Source organism: Salvelinus sp. IW2-2015, linkage group LG2 (genome assembly GCF_002910315.2).
Source record: "Salvelinus sp. IW2-2015 linkage group LG2, ASM291031v2, whole genome shotgun sequence".
Lineage (NCBI taxonomy): Eukaryota > Metazoa > Chordata > Actinopteri > Salmoniformes > Salmonidae > Salvelinus > Salvelinus sp. IW2-2015.
Genome location: NC_036839.1, coordinates 6,374,756 through 6,389,592, shown reverse-complemented (window position 1 = coordinate 6,389,592; position 14,837 = coordinate 6,374,756). Strand labels below are relative to the sequence as shown.

General features: G+C 41.6%; 1 protein-coding gene across 4 annotated transcripts in view; it reads left to right on the top strand.

Moving 5' to 3' along the window:
* Window positions 1-12,688, top strand: part of LOC111973639 (solute carrier family 35 member F5) — a 29,422-nt gene extending 16,734 nt beyond the window's left edge. For 3 of the 4 annotated variants that reach the window (XM_024001004.1, XM_024000998.1, XM_024001013.2), the window contains 9 exons: window positions 1,956-2,037; window positions 2,267-2,354; window positions 2,447-2,511; window positions 2,838-2,942; window positions 3,197-3,356; window positions 4,661-4,751; window positions 5,362-5,519; window positions 5,845-5,945; window positions 10,571-12,688. In XM_024001004.1, coding sequence (XP_023856772.1) covers window positions 1,956-2,037; window positions 2,267-2,354; window positions 2,447-2,511; window positions 2,838-2,942; window positions 3,197-3,356; window positions 4,661-4,751; window positions 5,362-5,519; window positions 5,845-5,926 — 831 coding nt within the window. In that variant the 3' untranslated portion in view covers window positions 5,927-5,945; window positions 10,571-12,688. The remainder of the gene's footprint in view (window positions 1-1,955; window positions 2,038-2,266; window positions 2,355-2,446; window positions 2,512-2,837; window positions 2,943-3,196; window positions 3,357-4,660; window positions 4,752-5,361; window positions 5,520-5,844; window positions 5,946-10,570) is intronic. The other variant, XM_024001020.1, reaches the window with a different exon arrangement.
* The last annotated feature ends 2,149 nt before the right edge of the window (window positions 12,689-14,837 follow it).

The window sequence follows — 14,837 nt, the reverse complement described above, 5'->3', positions numbered from 1 at the left end:
TCAGATCTCTCCACAAGTTGTTGGCCACTTCAGAACAGTCCAGCGTTTTGTCTTGAACCGTTCCTGGGTGCTTTMTAAAGTGTTTTGGGCGTCTGCTGAAAGACCCGTGACCTTCGACAAAGACCCATCTTTCTGACACTGGGTCTGACATTGCGCTCCAAAATGCCTTGGTGTTCTCCTGATTTCATTATGCCATGCACACGTTCAAGGCACCTAATGCCAGAGGCAGAAAAGCTACCCCAAAACATCACTGAACCTCCTCCATGTTTGACTGCTCGGAAGGTGTTTTCTTTGAAGGCTTATTTTTTTWTTTWTTTTTCTGTAAACATAGATGGTGTGCTTTTACTAAAATGCTCTAATTTGGTCTCATCTGTCCACAGCACATTATCCCAGAAGGATTTTGGCATGTTCAGGTGTGTTTTGGCAAGTTGCAGTCGGGATTTCTTATCTCTCTCTCTCAGCAGTGGGGTCCTCCTGGGTCTCCTACCATATAACCCCCTTTCATTGAGTTGGTGTCGGATGGTGCGAGTTAACTCTCTTAACTTGGGTCTGAATGTCTTGAATCTGTGTGGCAGTTGATCGAGGTGCTTTCTCCACCAATCCTTCGCTTCCATCAAGTTGTCTCTTGCAACCATGTCCAGGGAGGTTGGCTACAGAGGCATGGGCCTTAAACATATTGATAACATTATGTACGGTGGAAACCGGAACATCAAGGTTTCTGGAGATTCGAGATTGTTTATGTTTGGCTACAATGGGGCGGCAGATAGCCTTGTGGACAGAGCATTGGGCAAGTAACTGAAAAGTTGCTGGATCGAATCCCAGKGCTAACAAGGTAAAAATCTGTCGTTCTGCCCCACTGTTCCCCGGTAGGCTGTCATTGTAAATAAGAATTTGTCCCTAAATGTCTTGCCTAGTTAAATAAAATAAAAAACACTTTAAAAATATATATTATTGTCTGACCTCTTCAGATAATTCTGTTTTTCTTTTCTCCATGCTCATTGCGGTACACACAAAGTGACACAAAACTGGAAGAATGAGTCGTTTTCTCTATTAAAACGGTTTGAATTAGTGTTTTTTTTATATTGCAGGCACCCCAGGTGAGTTTAATTCCAAAGTAGAGGAGAATCACCTGCTTGAAATCAAATTATTTGTAACTACTTCCAGACGGTGCCAATAATATTGTCTGGGTCATTTTAGGACTTCTTTGTGGAATAAGCTAAGATGTTGTAAATTATTCTTGTTTTGTTCAACTGTAAACCAAAGACATATGTGGATACCAAAATATTTTTTCAATAGTTTTCTGATAGACATGGTGCATTATTTAAAAAAAAGTTTTGGCCACGACTGTATATACTCGTTGTTAGGGTGGGATTGGCGGGTGGGTTCCGTGGGTGGCTTTTTACCATTTCTTTGTAATCATCAGGTCTTACTCATTGTTAGAATTTTTGGAGGTCCAAATCGGACGTTATTTTAATGTATTGAATATTATATGAATCCTAACATTGAAAGTAGCCAATTTGGGTGCGATCAATTTTCTTAATTTCTCAGAGATCAAATTATATTTCAACAAAATGTTACAGGAATGCTAATCTTATCTGTTTCTAACTACAGAAACGATTTAAGAACAATCTGAGATGGCGGGTGTCAAACCTCTTTCTTGTGCTTTTTGAGGTGGAATGACCCCCCCCCCAAGAAGTCATGGCTTTGTGGTTTGCCCTTCATGAATAGTGTAAATTAGTGTAAATTAACACATTATGCATGCAGAATCCTGAACTCGTTTATCTTACAAACTTTGTGCTTGTAAACAAATCTTTGTATCATCACTCATTTCCCACATGAGCAATGACTCAGAGCTGAGGGAAAACTACACACATGAGTAATTGTCAATCTACCATATTTGGTACACATTAAAAGTGTCATGCTGACCCGTATCTGCCTCCTGCTCTCCCTCACAGTGGTTCCTAGCCAACCTCTCCTACCAAGAGGCCCTGTCTGACACTCCGGTTGCCATAGTGAACGTTCTGTCCTCCACTTCAGGTGAGTCCGTAGACTAAATATGACTTTACACAGCTAATTTTACATGTAGGATCTTACAATGAAAAAAACATGGATGTTTCTAATAAAAAATAAAAAAAAAGTCAGTATTGTTCCTTTGTAATAACTTGTTGCAAAGAAATGTTACGATGTTAGAAAACTACAGAATGGGTATTTCAACATGTCACCTTACACAGGTTGTTGGTATTCTCGCTGGTATTTGTCTCACCAGGTCTCTTCACCCTCATCCTGGCGGCCGTATTTCCCAGTAACAGCAGTGACCGCTTTACTCTGTCCAAGCTTTTAGCTGTGGCTCTGAGGTAAGCCATGACATCAACTGAATTATTGTAGTTACTCTGGTTTCTTACTATTATCTGTGGTTACATTGTTTTTCTGGTCCCTTTCCCCATAGCATGGGAGGAGTGGCTCTGGTCAGTTTTTCCAGCATGGACAGCCCCGATGGGAACGGTGCTACAGGTAACAATGGGAGATAGAAGTGCTCCAGATAAACATCATTCCTCAAAACCTTTTTGTATTTGTTTGTCTTTTTCCCTTCCTCCTGTTACTTTTCTATCCCACTTCATATTGTATGTATTTGTCATGCCTTGCACCGTACTTGATTTGTGTCCTAGAAATGGGCTATATAAATACAATGTATTATTTAAGCATTAAATCATCTCTAGACGTGCAGGCCATGCCTCGATGTCACGTTTGCTTGCATTGCAGAAAAAACATTTGGAGAGTAACCATGAGGAAGGGATGTATTAGCATAACATAACATGATGAAGTCGTGTAATGTTCAGGCTCCCTGTGGTCGTTGGCTGGGGCTGCGCTGTACGCCGTCTACATCGTCATGATCAAGAGGAAGGTGGACCGGGAGGACAAGCTGGACATCCCTATGTTCTTTGGTAAGTAGATCATAGTTAGGTCTTAAACATCTTACTAGAGTCAGGTGTGGCAGCTTGGTCTGTTGCTGATTTTCAGATGGTCTTTTCTTCACTGATATAACTCCATATAATGATCCTGAATTGTGTATACAGTGATTATATTCAATGAAATGTTTGTAATATGTAATATATAACATTTTCACCTGCAAATAGCGCTAAATGTCAACATATCAGTATTAATAAAGTAGTAATCTTCTCTTATTTGTGTCTCTTAGGATTTGTGGGGTTGTTCAACCTGCTCCTCCTATGGCCAGGCTTCCTAGTGCTTCACTACACAGGCTTTGAGGCCTTTGAGCTGCCCAGCAAGCTAGTGTGGACCTACATCCTCATCAACGGCCTCATCGGCACTGTGCTCTCCGAGTTCCTCTGGCTCTGGTGCGTCTCGGTTGGTGAATGAATGGATGGATTGATTGGTTTGATTGATTGAATGACCACATATGTTTACTACTCCTTGTCCACTCTGCTATTCACACTACGGAAACACACACTGTGCAGAAACACGTATCTTGAATCGGAAAATGATATATGTGTGCGTAACTTGGACTTGCAGGTAAATCATGCATTGATGTGAATGGGAGATATGCACCAAAATGCAAGTTAGCCACACATATCTCGGGTTAAGATTCGTCCCTCTGTCTAACGCAGTGGTCACCAGTCAAGATCACTTTCAGTCAAAAAGCAAGCCGAGATCTACCGCTCATATTAAAAAAATAGATAATGTAACGTTACCAAAATAAAAACTGTTCTGTAGTATTGAGGTTTGTGCAGTAAGCTTTTTTATTTTACTGGACTCTGGGGGGGGGGAAACAAGGTAAAATCATGACGTCAGTGATCTTCAGGTCGGAAAGTCGGAGTTCTAGAAAGATGCCAGAGTTTCTGACTTGGAATTCCGAGTTGGATGACCGTTCAAAACTTTTTTGTCCAGTCGGATCTCGTTTTTTTCAGAGTTCAGTTGTCTTGAATGTTGGAAGTCGGAGATTTTGAAGTTCCCAGTTGTTTTGAACACGGCATTAGTCTCAGCGGAGGGGGGAGAGAGCAGCAGAGGGTCCGCCTCCTTCCTTTCCTCCGGTGAGACTGACCAGAGAGAGGGGACACCGTCTTCCACCTGATGGTGAAACTCAAGTCAGACCGCATCTGCATCATGCACAAATTCAAACTGTTCCTATGAGCAAAGAAAGTGAAATATTCTTCAATATTAAAATAGACACGACACACTGATAATAATATTAAAAAACGCAGGCCTATCGATACACTTGGCTACTCATTCATTGCAGCTGCAGCATGAGTGGAAGTATGGAGAAGCATGTTWTGTAATGATGTTGAATAAAAACAGTGTTGATGGGGCTGAATAAAAACCTAGACATGAACTCACTCCTAAAAACAGCAGCTCTTTGCTGTATTCATGAGCAGACTTGCTCTGGTCATGGTTTTAAAAGTTATGAAATCTCAGTAGGCTGGTATCCAATTTTTGTCGTGGAAGCTGTAGGCACGGTGATTTGAGCAATCCGATTGGCCAGCGCAGTAGATCGACCTGTTGGTGACCACTGGGCTATAGTGTGATATGCAGAGTTATGCCAAGTGATACAATTTTTTGTATTGCATAAGAGGAGCTTTTTTGCATTTGATTTAATTGTAACCTTGTTGTGTGTTCAATATAATGTTGTGTGTTCTCTCCATAGGGGCTGCTTCCTTACCTCCTCCCTCATAGGCACTCTGGCCCTCAGCCTCACCATCCCACTGTCCATCATAGCAGACATATGCATGCAGAAGGTAAGAGGGGGCACTATTATTACTGCATGTCTATGTTGCTATCACACCCTTGAGCATGGCTGCTCTACCAAAGGTGGAGTGTCAGTTTATAGGTCAAATAAAGTGGAATTGGTTTGTGATGGATGCTTTGTCACATGGCACTTAGCGTAATGAGTTTTATGACAGGGCATCATCTAGCAAGGTTATGAGTGAGTTTTGTCTGTCTGCCTGTGGGGATCTAACTTTGAAACCTTAGAAGCTATTCCCTTAGTAGACTGCATGGGATATAGCATCATTCGAAGTTTAAAAATAGCATTCTTTTTTTGTGGCAATAGTTAGACAACTCCCGTGCTTCTGATGTTGGATATCCAGTCTGCTGAGATGTCAAGTCAACAACTCTCATTTCATAAATACAGTACATGCTAGCTAGTAACACTGAAGTTCAAGGACAATGCACTCATCTTGTAAGAAGCCATCCTTCTGAGATGGTGGTGATTGTTATACATGTAGCTGTATTGCAAGTTTTGGAATGTTATTGACCCACTGTTAGGCAGCCGGCACTTGCTGTACATCTATAGGTATACTATATAAGCAGCTATCACATTCTTTACTGCTATATTTTGGTCCCCAGGTGAGTTTCTCCTGGCTGTTTTTCGCTGGAGCGGTTCCCGTCTTCCTCTCCTTCTTCATCGCCACTCTGTTATGCCACTACAACAACTGGGACCCCGTCATGGTGGGGCTACGAAGAGTGTTTGCCTTCATATGCCGCTCGAAACAGCGGATTCAAAGGTACTGGGAAAAACACGTTACTCTTTGTATTGTTGCCTACTGTTTACTTGGCCAATGCTTTGTAAGGTTTTACTTTCACAGGAATTGTGTATACACACACACACTTAAATTTGCCCAAATTGAAATGTGCCCTATTGAATCCAGGACAATGGATAGTGTTGGTTGCCTTTAGGCTTGCTGGGATTGTATTTAAATTATTTTGCGTTTATGGCGCTAATTTGATATATTGTGATTGCACTCAATTCTTATCTGAATGCTAGTTGTTACCATTCAGGTAGTGTTTATGATCATGGTCATGATGATAAGGATAATCCTCTTCCCTCAGATTGCCAGAGGACAGTGAACAGTGTGAAAGCCTTATTCCCTTACACACTGTCTCCCATGACAACGAAAGCTTCTGCTCGTGATCCACCAGCCAGTCACAGGGTAAGGAGACACAACTTTATTTTTTCTATGTCCTGCTACAATCGGAGGTTACCTACATAGAGCCATGACTGCATGGAACTCTATTCCACATCAAGTAACTGATGCAAGCAGTAAAATTTGATTTAAAAAACAGATTAAAAAAATACCTTATGGAACAGCGGGGACTGTGAAGCACCACAAACATAGGCACAGACATACACACACACACACAATAACATACGCACTATATACACACATACACATGGATACCCTAGGGAACAGGCCCCGACCCCAGTGATCTGCGTGAAGAGGAGGCAGAGAAAGAGAGGCCGGAGGGCGAGCTGCCTTCTGAAGAGTAGYAGGCGATCTAATAAACCCCGACTCTCCTCAATTCTGCTCGCAAACATGCATTCTTTGGACAATAAAATGGACGAGTTATTGGGAAGATTAAACTACCAACGGGACATTAAAAACGAACATCTTGTGCTTCACGGAGTTGTGGCTGAAAGACGGCAATATCAACATACAGCTGGCTGGTTATACGATGTACCGGCAGGATAGAACAGCACCGTCTGGTCTGTATTTTTGTAAATATCAGCTGGTGCACGATATCGAAAGGAAGTCTTAAGCTATTGCTCGCCTGAGGTAGAGTTTCTCATGATAAGCTGCAGACCACATTACCTACCGAGAGAGTTCTCATCTATAATCTTTGTAGCTGTTTACATACCACCACAGTCAGAGGCTGGCACTAAGATAGCATTGAATGAGCTGTATTCCGCCATAAGCAAACAAGAAAATGCTCACCCAGAGGCGGTGCTCCTAGTAGCCGGGGACTTTAATGCAGGGAAACTTAAATCAGTTTTACCTAACTTCTATCAACATGTTAAATGTGCAACCAGAGGGGAAAGAACTGGACCACCTATACTCCACACACAGAGATGCATACAAAGCTCTCCCTCGCCCTCCATTTGGCAAATCTGACCATAATTCTGTCCTGATTCCTGCTTACAAGCAAAAATTGAAGCATGAAGCACCAGTGACTAGATCAATAAAAAAGTGGTCAGATGAAGCAGATGCTAAGCTACAGGACTGTTTTGCTAGCACAGACTGGAATATGTTCCGGAATTCCTCCAGTGGCATTGAGGAGTACACCACATCTGTCATTGGCTTCATCAATAAGTGCATCGATGACATCATCCCCACAGTAACCGTACGTACATACCCCAACCAGAAACCATGGATTACAGACAGCATCCACACTGAGCTGAAGGCTAGAGCTGCTGCTTTCAAGGAGGGGGACCCTAACCTGGAAGCTTATAAGAAATCCCGCTATGCCCTCTGACGAACCATCAAACAGTCAAAGGTACAATACAGGACTAAGATCGAGTCGTACTACACTGGCTCTGGCGCTCGTCGGATGTGGCAGGGCCTTCAAACCATTACAGACTACAAAGGGAAGCACAGCCGAGAGCTGCCCAGTGACATGAGCCTAATGGACGATCTAAACTACTTCTATGCTCGCTTCGAGGCAAATAACACTGAAACATGCCTGAGAGCACCAGCTGTACCAGAAGACTGTGATCACGCTCTCCACAGCCAATGTGAGTAAGACCTTTAGACAGGTAAACATTCACAAGGCCAGACGGATTACCAGGACGTGTCCTGCGAGCATGCGCTGACCAACAAGCAGGTGTCTTCACTGACATTTTCATACTTTCCCTGTCCGTATCTGTAATACCAACATGTTTTAAGCAGACCAGCATAGTGCCCAAGAACACTAAGGTAACCTGCCTAAATGACTACCGACCCGTACCACTCACGTCTGTAGCCATGAAGTGCTTTGAAAGGCTGGTCATGGCTCACATCAACACCATCATCCCAGAAACCCTAGACCCACTCCAATTTGCATATCGCCCCAACAGATCCACGGATGATGCCATCTCTATTGCACTCCACATTGCCCTTTCCCACCTGGACAAAAGGAACACCTATGTGAGAATGCTATTCATTGACTACAGCTCAGTGTTCAACACCTTAGTGCCCACAAAGCTTATCAATAAGCTAAGGACCCTGGGACTAAACACCTCCCTCTGCAACTGGATCCTGAACTTCCTGACGGGTCGCCCCAACGTGGTAAGGGTAGGCAACAACACATCCGCCACGTTGATCCTCAACACAGGGGCCCCCCAGGGGTGCGTGTTCAGCACCCTCCTGTACTCCCTGTTCACTCATGACTGCACGACTCCCAACACCATCATTCAATTTGCCGATGACACAACAGCGGTAGGCCTGGTCACGACAACAACGAGACTGCCAATAGGGAGGAGGTCAGAGACCTGGCTGTGTGGTGCCAGAACAACAACCTCTCCCTCAACGTGATCAAGACAAAGGAGATGATTGTGGACTGAGCACACCCCCATTCTCATCGACGGGGCTGCAGTGGAGCAGGTTGAGAGCTTCAAGTTCCTTGGTGTCCACATCACCAACAAACTAACATGGTCCAAGCACACCATGACAGTTGTGAAGCGGGCACGACAAAACCTATTCACCCTCAGGAGACTGAAAAGTTTTGGCATGGGTCCTCAGATCCTCAAAAGGTTCTACAGAGGCACCATCGAGAGCATACTGGCTGGTTGCATCACTGCCTGGTATGGCAACTGCTCGGCCTCCGACCGCAAGGCACTACAGAGGGTAGTGCGAACGGCCCAGTACATCACTGTGGCCAAGCTTCCTGCCATCCAGGACTTCTATACCAGGTGGTGTCAGAGGAAGGCCCTAAAAATTGTCAGACTCCAGCCACCCTAGTCATAGACTCTTCTCTCTGCTACCGCACGGCAAGCGATACCGGAGCTCCAAGTCTAGGTCCAAGAGGCTTCTAAACAGCTTCTACCCCCAAGCCATAAGACTCCTGAACATCTAGTCAAATGGCTACCCAGACTATTCACATTGCCGCCCCCCCCTCCCCTCTCCACACCACTGCCACTCTCTTGTCATATATGCATAGTCACTTTAATTAACTCTACCTACATGTACATACTACTTTAACTAACCGGTGCCCCCGCACATTGACTCTGTACCGGCACTCCCCTATATATATTGTTATTTTTTACTGCTGCTCTTTAATTACTTGTTACTTTTATCTCTTATTCTTTTCCGTATTTTTGAAACTGCACTGTCGGTTAGGGGCTCGTAAGTAATTATTTCACTGTATTCGGCGCATGTGACTAATAACATTTGATTTGATAACAGACACAAATATTTGTCCAATGATATATGCCACTTATCGTCAGGAAAACACTGGATTAACTCACTTCCTATAATCATGTAATTTGTTTGTCTTTGAACATCTGTCTCGCTTTTATCTACTTCAATGTTTAGACACAGTATTGCGTGAGAGAGGAAGGACATGACTTAGGATGATCATCAAGTAAATATTTTAGATAAGACTCCAAGGGATCTGGATTTCACCATGTGAAAAAATGTAATTAGTTTTCCCTTTTTAGGGTTTTCAATACATTTTAAATGAAGACATGGTGTCTCGTAGATGTGCTGTTGGTGAATGCTGTATTAGAGCTAACCATTGAGTACTTATTCTGAGCTTCCAGACTAACCAGGATTTGTCTGATAAATACCCTCCCCCTTTTACCAAGGTAGACATGCTGCTGGATTTATGCTGATGATGTAGCAAGGTTTTTTTTTCTCAACCCAACCAGCTGGAGGCTGTGGTTTTCATAGCAATAATGACGACTTAAGCTGTGTTTGAATACTCATACTAACCACACTAACGTTCTATTTGTGACGTAAATAGAGAATGTAGTATGCTTATTGGTCATAGTATGGATATAGTTAGTATGCCAAAAGTTCCCCAATGTCGTAATACATTCGCCAAAATACGAAGTATACAAGCAGTTTACACTATTTCTGTGCTTTTGGAGCACATAATGCAATTCTTCAGCAAATGGGCGTGGCTTCACAACATTTCAGATTTGAAGAAAATGGCGGAAGATATGCAGCCGAAGTCCGACGAGTGTATTGAAATTCATTGCTTTAACTAATTATGACAAATGTTAAGTAAATGTTGAGCAATGTAATAAAGTAATGCCTTTTCAAAGACGTTGTCTGGCAATTTGTTAGCTTCGCTAGCTTTACGAAGCACGTAGCATATCATTACAGCAGTTGCTTTTATGTACCGGTATGTTAGCTAGCTACCATCCTAACGTTAGTTGGCTACTAATATAATGAACTTACCAGTATATTAACTATATGCTATCTAACTACCCAGCGTATGACTTGATTATTCACGTCATGCTTAGCTAAGTGGTATAGGTGTGTGTTCTCAATGGATATTGTTAATGAAGTTGTATGCTAACAAGCTATGCTAACAAGAAGTTGCATAGCAACAGCACCAACTTCCGGTAGACAGGCAACACAGCTTTAGTCACAATGCGTTTGAGACCCTCCGTGGGGCATCTAACGACCTGATATCGGCAAGATAAAAAAATATGACAATGTGAACAACAGGCACATGAAATGGATGTCTTTGAGATCTCCCTTTTTATATCAGAATAAGTCAGTGAGACCTGCAAACATCTGTCTCCAATAGAAAACCAAGGTGTACTCTCTCACCTTTTTCTGTCTCTCACCAGATCGTGAATACAGCGCGGAGCGGCTTGCTGAAGTGACAATCTTGAAGCAACCAAACAGAGACCTTGAACTAACCCCAGTGCCTCTTATTCAACCTATTTATTCTCTGCCGTGTGGAATTGACGCTCCATCTCTACAAGATGAACTCTTTTTACTTTGTACAGCGTTGATGCGACTCGTCGTTGACTGAGATTGCTGTGTTGAATGTGTAAAAAGAAAAACTTGACGGTACTGAAGGTGCCGGTCATGGAGTCGGTCATGGATTTGATCATCAGGCTATTAGGTGATTTACACATCTGATGTAGAGATCTGGGCGTATTCACAAATAATCTCAGAGTTTAAAATATTGTTAAAGGATCCGTTTTGCCTTTTAGATCATAATGAATAAGATTATATAGACAGGGAGGACCTGTCCCTTGATCAGCACGGCTACTCTGAGACACAGAGTAGCAGTTCCTGTGAACAAGCAGTCTCAGAAGTTTGAGATTAGGAGACGGCACTACAGCCTATGAACTACCGCATTTGATTTCTTCCCCATATTCTACATCTCTCCATCTCTGGCCCCTGGCAGCCAGGTAATGTTGGATCATGAAGGCAAACTGTGTTGAAGCCTTTTGTATGTGTTAGAATGGGAACGAACATTAACCCCTCGACTAAGCTAAGCTGCTATACAGAAGTTATAATGCTGTTGCCTTTCCAACCGAAAACAGTAACCATCTCAAAACAGGTGTAAATACTGTACTACGCCATGAAATTCGAATGATGTTTTCTTACTTTAGTTTGTGTTTTGAAAAATGACTACTACAAAGACCCTCTGAGTATCTAGCCTTCGTGTTCTCCGAAAAATGGTTTACTCCAATGTTTTTTGTTCTTTTAAAGTCTTGACTGTTATGACACTAAAAAGGATTTAAGACAGACCAAGTACATGGATTTTCCAGTATGTTACAGAAGCGCTATTTTTCATCCAATTAGATTCCCATAGTCGTAAATAGAAAATGTTATTGCATCTGAGATGATTCATACCACTTRGCTGGGTATTGCAGAGCCACGAACGGGGACCTGATCTGATTGAATATCTTTCACCTGTTGAAAARGGACAATTTTATGCTATAATAGAGTTTCTATGTCCAACAATTGTATTTTAGACACGTTTTGTTTGATCGGCACATGAAATGCAAATCAATCACCCACTCACCCTTATTCTATTGCTGATTTTATTTGACTTAAACACATGTTTGATCGGTTAAAGTGAACTGTCTCTTCTGTAACCCTTGATGTACACCATGACAACGGGCATGTTATCAATGTTATTCCACCAGCTGTCAACCTGTGTACASAACTTTATGGAGTGTTTGCCCAGCACCCATTGTGGATGGAAGACATTTTATGACTTGAGCTAACTYCAGGAAGTAATAACTTGCCCTGTAAAGTGAAAAAAGTTCAGCCCATCAAGTGCATGTTTTACCTTTGTCCAACTCGGTTGTTACTTTCACATTGTAAAAAAATAAAATAATCATCTACCCTAGCCAGTAGCTCTTATTACCATCAGCTATGATTCATGCACAAAGGAAACCAGCCGTGAGATGTATTTGGATGTTTAAAACATGTGGTTCCTGTAGCCTATTTTTACTTGCGAAAAACCCAGGCACTCTGGAAGTATACATCCTACGAAAGTTGATCATTTGTTTCCTATCTAAACATTTATCAGATTTCCCCCCATATCATCCATGTTGAAGTCTCTWATTGACGGGCGAGGTGCCAGATACATAAGTGCATTGTATATATTTTCTCAAAGCTCATGTTTTTAAAAGGTTTTTTCAAAAATGTATTTTTTTCAACGGTTCTTACGAAATGTGCGTATATCTTATGAAGGTTGTTTTTTTCTTTCTCAGGTACTTTGGTGGAAGGATGACTTTCTCCTCTGTCCAATCAGATTTTGTTTTTTCATCATTTCCTGTCCTTTATTAATGGATCTCTTTTAAAAAGATGTATACAGATTTATCTAAGTGTGATCATCGTAGTTTAGCCTATCATCACAGGCTCTTTTAAGAGTCTTTGGTGAAATTGCGTAAAGTCCTTTTTCTAATGTTATGCTGCACTATTAAAACTGAAGATTTTCATTCTTGTCTCAAATATCGTTTTTTTAGTAGGTATGACTCCAGTGCTATTTTCCCAAATCAGATTGTAAGAATTTTTTTAAATTGTGATTCTTCCCTTACGAAAGCAGTAAAAGAGTATTATACATATATAACTGAAAAACGTATAAAAACTTGTGGTAAATTCGGWCATACTATAGAATATAGCATTCTTATAGTAAAAATATAGCAATAACTAAAGCAATGTTATAGTGATCCTATAAGATTATTATAGAAATATTCTGATGGTAAATTCGGGACATACTATAGTATTCTTAAAACAATAAAATTACTTTGCTAAAATATTTACCTAGCCTAATATTTCCCAATGATATCGGTAATTTTTTTCATTAAAATCCAGGAAGTAATTTTTGATTAATTTGCGCCAAGCCGCGACTTGGGTCAGAGTCAGAACTTACTTACAAATCTTTGGAACAAGAGGAAGAGTATCAACCAGATGACACAAACTGAAGAAAACATTAACRTAGTAGGTCGATTTTTGTAACATGTTTCAAAGCAAAAAAGATTGTTCTTGGGCAATTCAATGACAAGACAACATTTGTTGCATAAAGTGAGGATAAATACATAGTTTTTCATACATTCTAGATACAATCGTAAATGTCGCATTTTGAAATAAAATTGTAGAATTCTAAWTACTGATCCAACTAGCCTAAAKACGGTCTCTGGTAAAGGCTAATGCCTAAGCAAATGTTCTAAGGAGGTTAAAATATTTTTCCGATGAATCACCCCTTTTAAGTAAGTAAATGTTTTTGAATTATAAAACAGTTCTCGTCGTCCTTTCTGCCATGACTCAAGTTGTTTGCTTGCTGTACTCCYTTAGATAGTTTTAGTAGTTAACGAGAAATAGTTTTGTGAATATGTTTTGCATAATCCTATATGGCGCTCTATAAATTAAAACACTTATAAGACAAATMATCATTGTACTACAATATGCGTTAAACATTTACGTTAAATTAAGTAAAACTGCACATCCATACAATATTTTTCTGCTTGCTGTATTGTTACAATGTTAATAKACCTGCTTTTGTATTCAAATTGTGACTAGTTTGCATCCCCGCTGTACAGCTCAAGTCACCCTACCATGCTGTCTCGTAGGGTTGTGACGGCTATGTCTTGGAGTGCTGCTTTTGGGGTTTGGAGGAAGGGTGTGGATCCACCAGCCATGATGTCTGGGAATACACAGTATGACAGACAGTTAAAGAGATTTAATACAGATTCATTTGACCTCCAACTTCTAATCATGTTTTTTACTCTCAATCTCTACTCCTCATATTCTGATCATCATGCTTAAACCAAACACACTCACCGTTAGAAACTGTGTTTCCTCTCTCACCGATGTGAGTTTTGGAGATGGGTGTGGATCCACTAGCCATGATGTCCGGGAACACACGACAGACAGTTAGAGAAAGTGAATACAGATTCATTCAACCACCTCCTTCCATCTTCTAATCATCTTTCCTACTCCTTATTCTGGTCATCATGCGTAAACCAAACACACAGACACCCTTTGAAGTTGTGTGTCTCAGTCTCTCCCTCTTTAGGTTTTCCACCTCCTGGAGCAAACCTGACAATTTAGAACACATGCTATCATTAGACTTGCATGTAATATGCATTCAACTATCAATTGGTAGACACGACAACTGCACCTACTCACAGATACACCTACAACTGAACCTAATCACAGTATCACAGTTTGCAGACGACACAACCGTGGTAGGCCTGATCACCGACGAGACAGCCTATAGGGGGGAAGTCAGAGACCTGGCCGGGTGGTGCCAGAATAACAACCTATCCCTCAACGTAACCAAGACTAAGGAGATGATTGTGGACTACAGGAAAAGGAGGACCGAGCACGCCCCCATTCTCATCYACGGGGCTGTAGTGGAGCAGGTTGAGAGCTTCAAGTTCKTTGGTGTCCACATCAACAACAAACTAGAATGGTCCAAACACACCAAGATAGTCGTGAAGAGGGCACGACAAAGCCTATTCCCCCTCAGGAAACGAAAAAGATGTGTCATGGGTCCTGAGATCCTCAAAAGGTTCTACAGCTGCAACATCGAGAGCATCCTGACTGGTTGCATCACTGCCTGGTATGGCAACTGCTCGGCCTCTG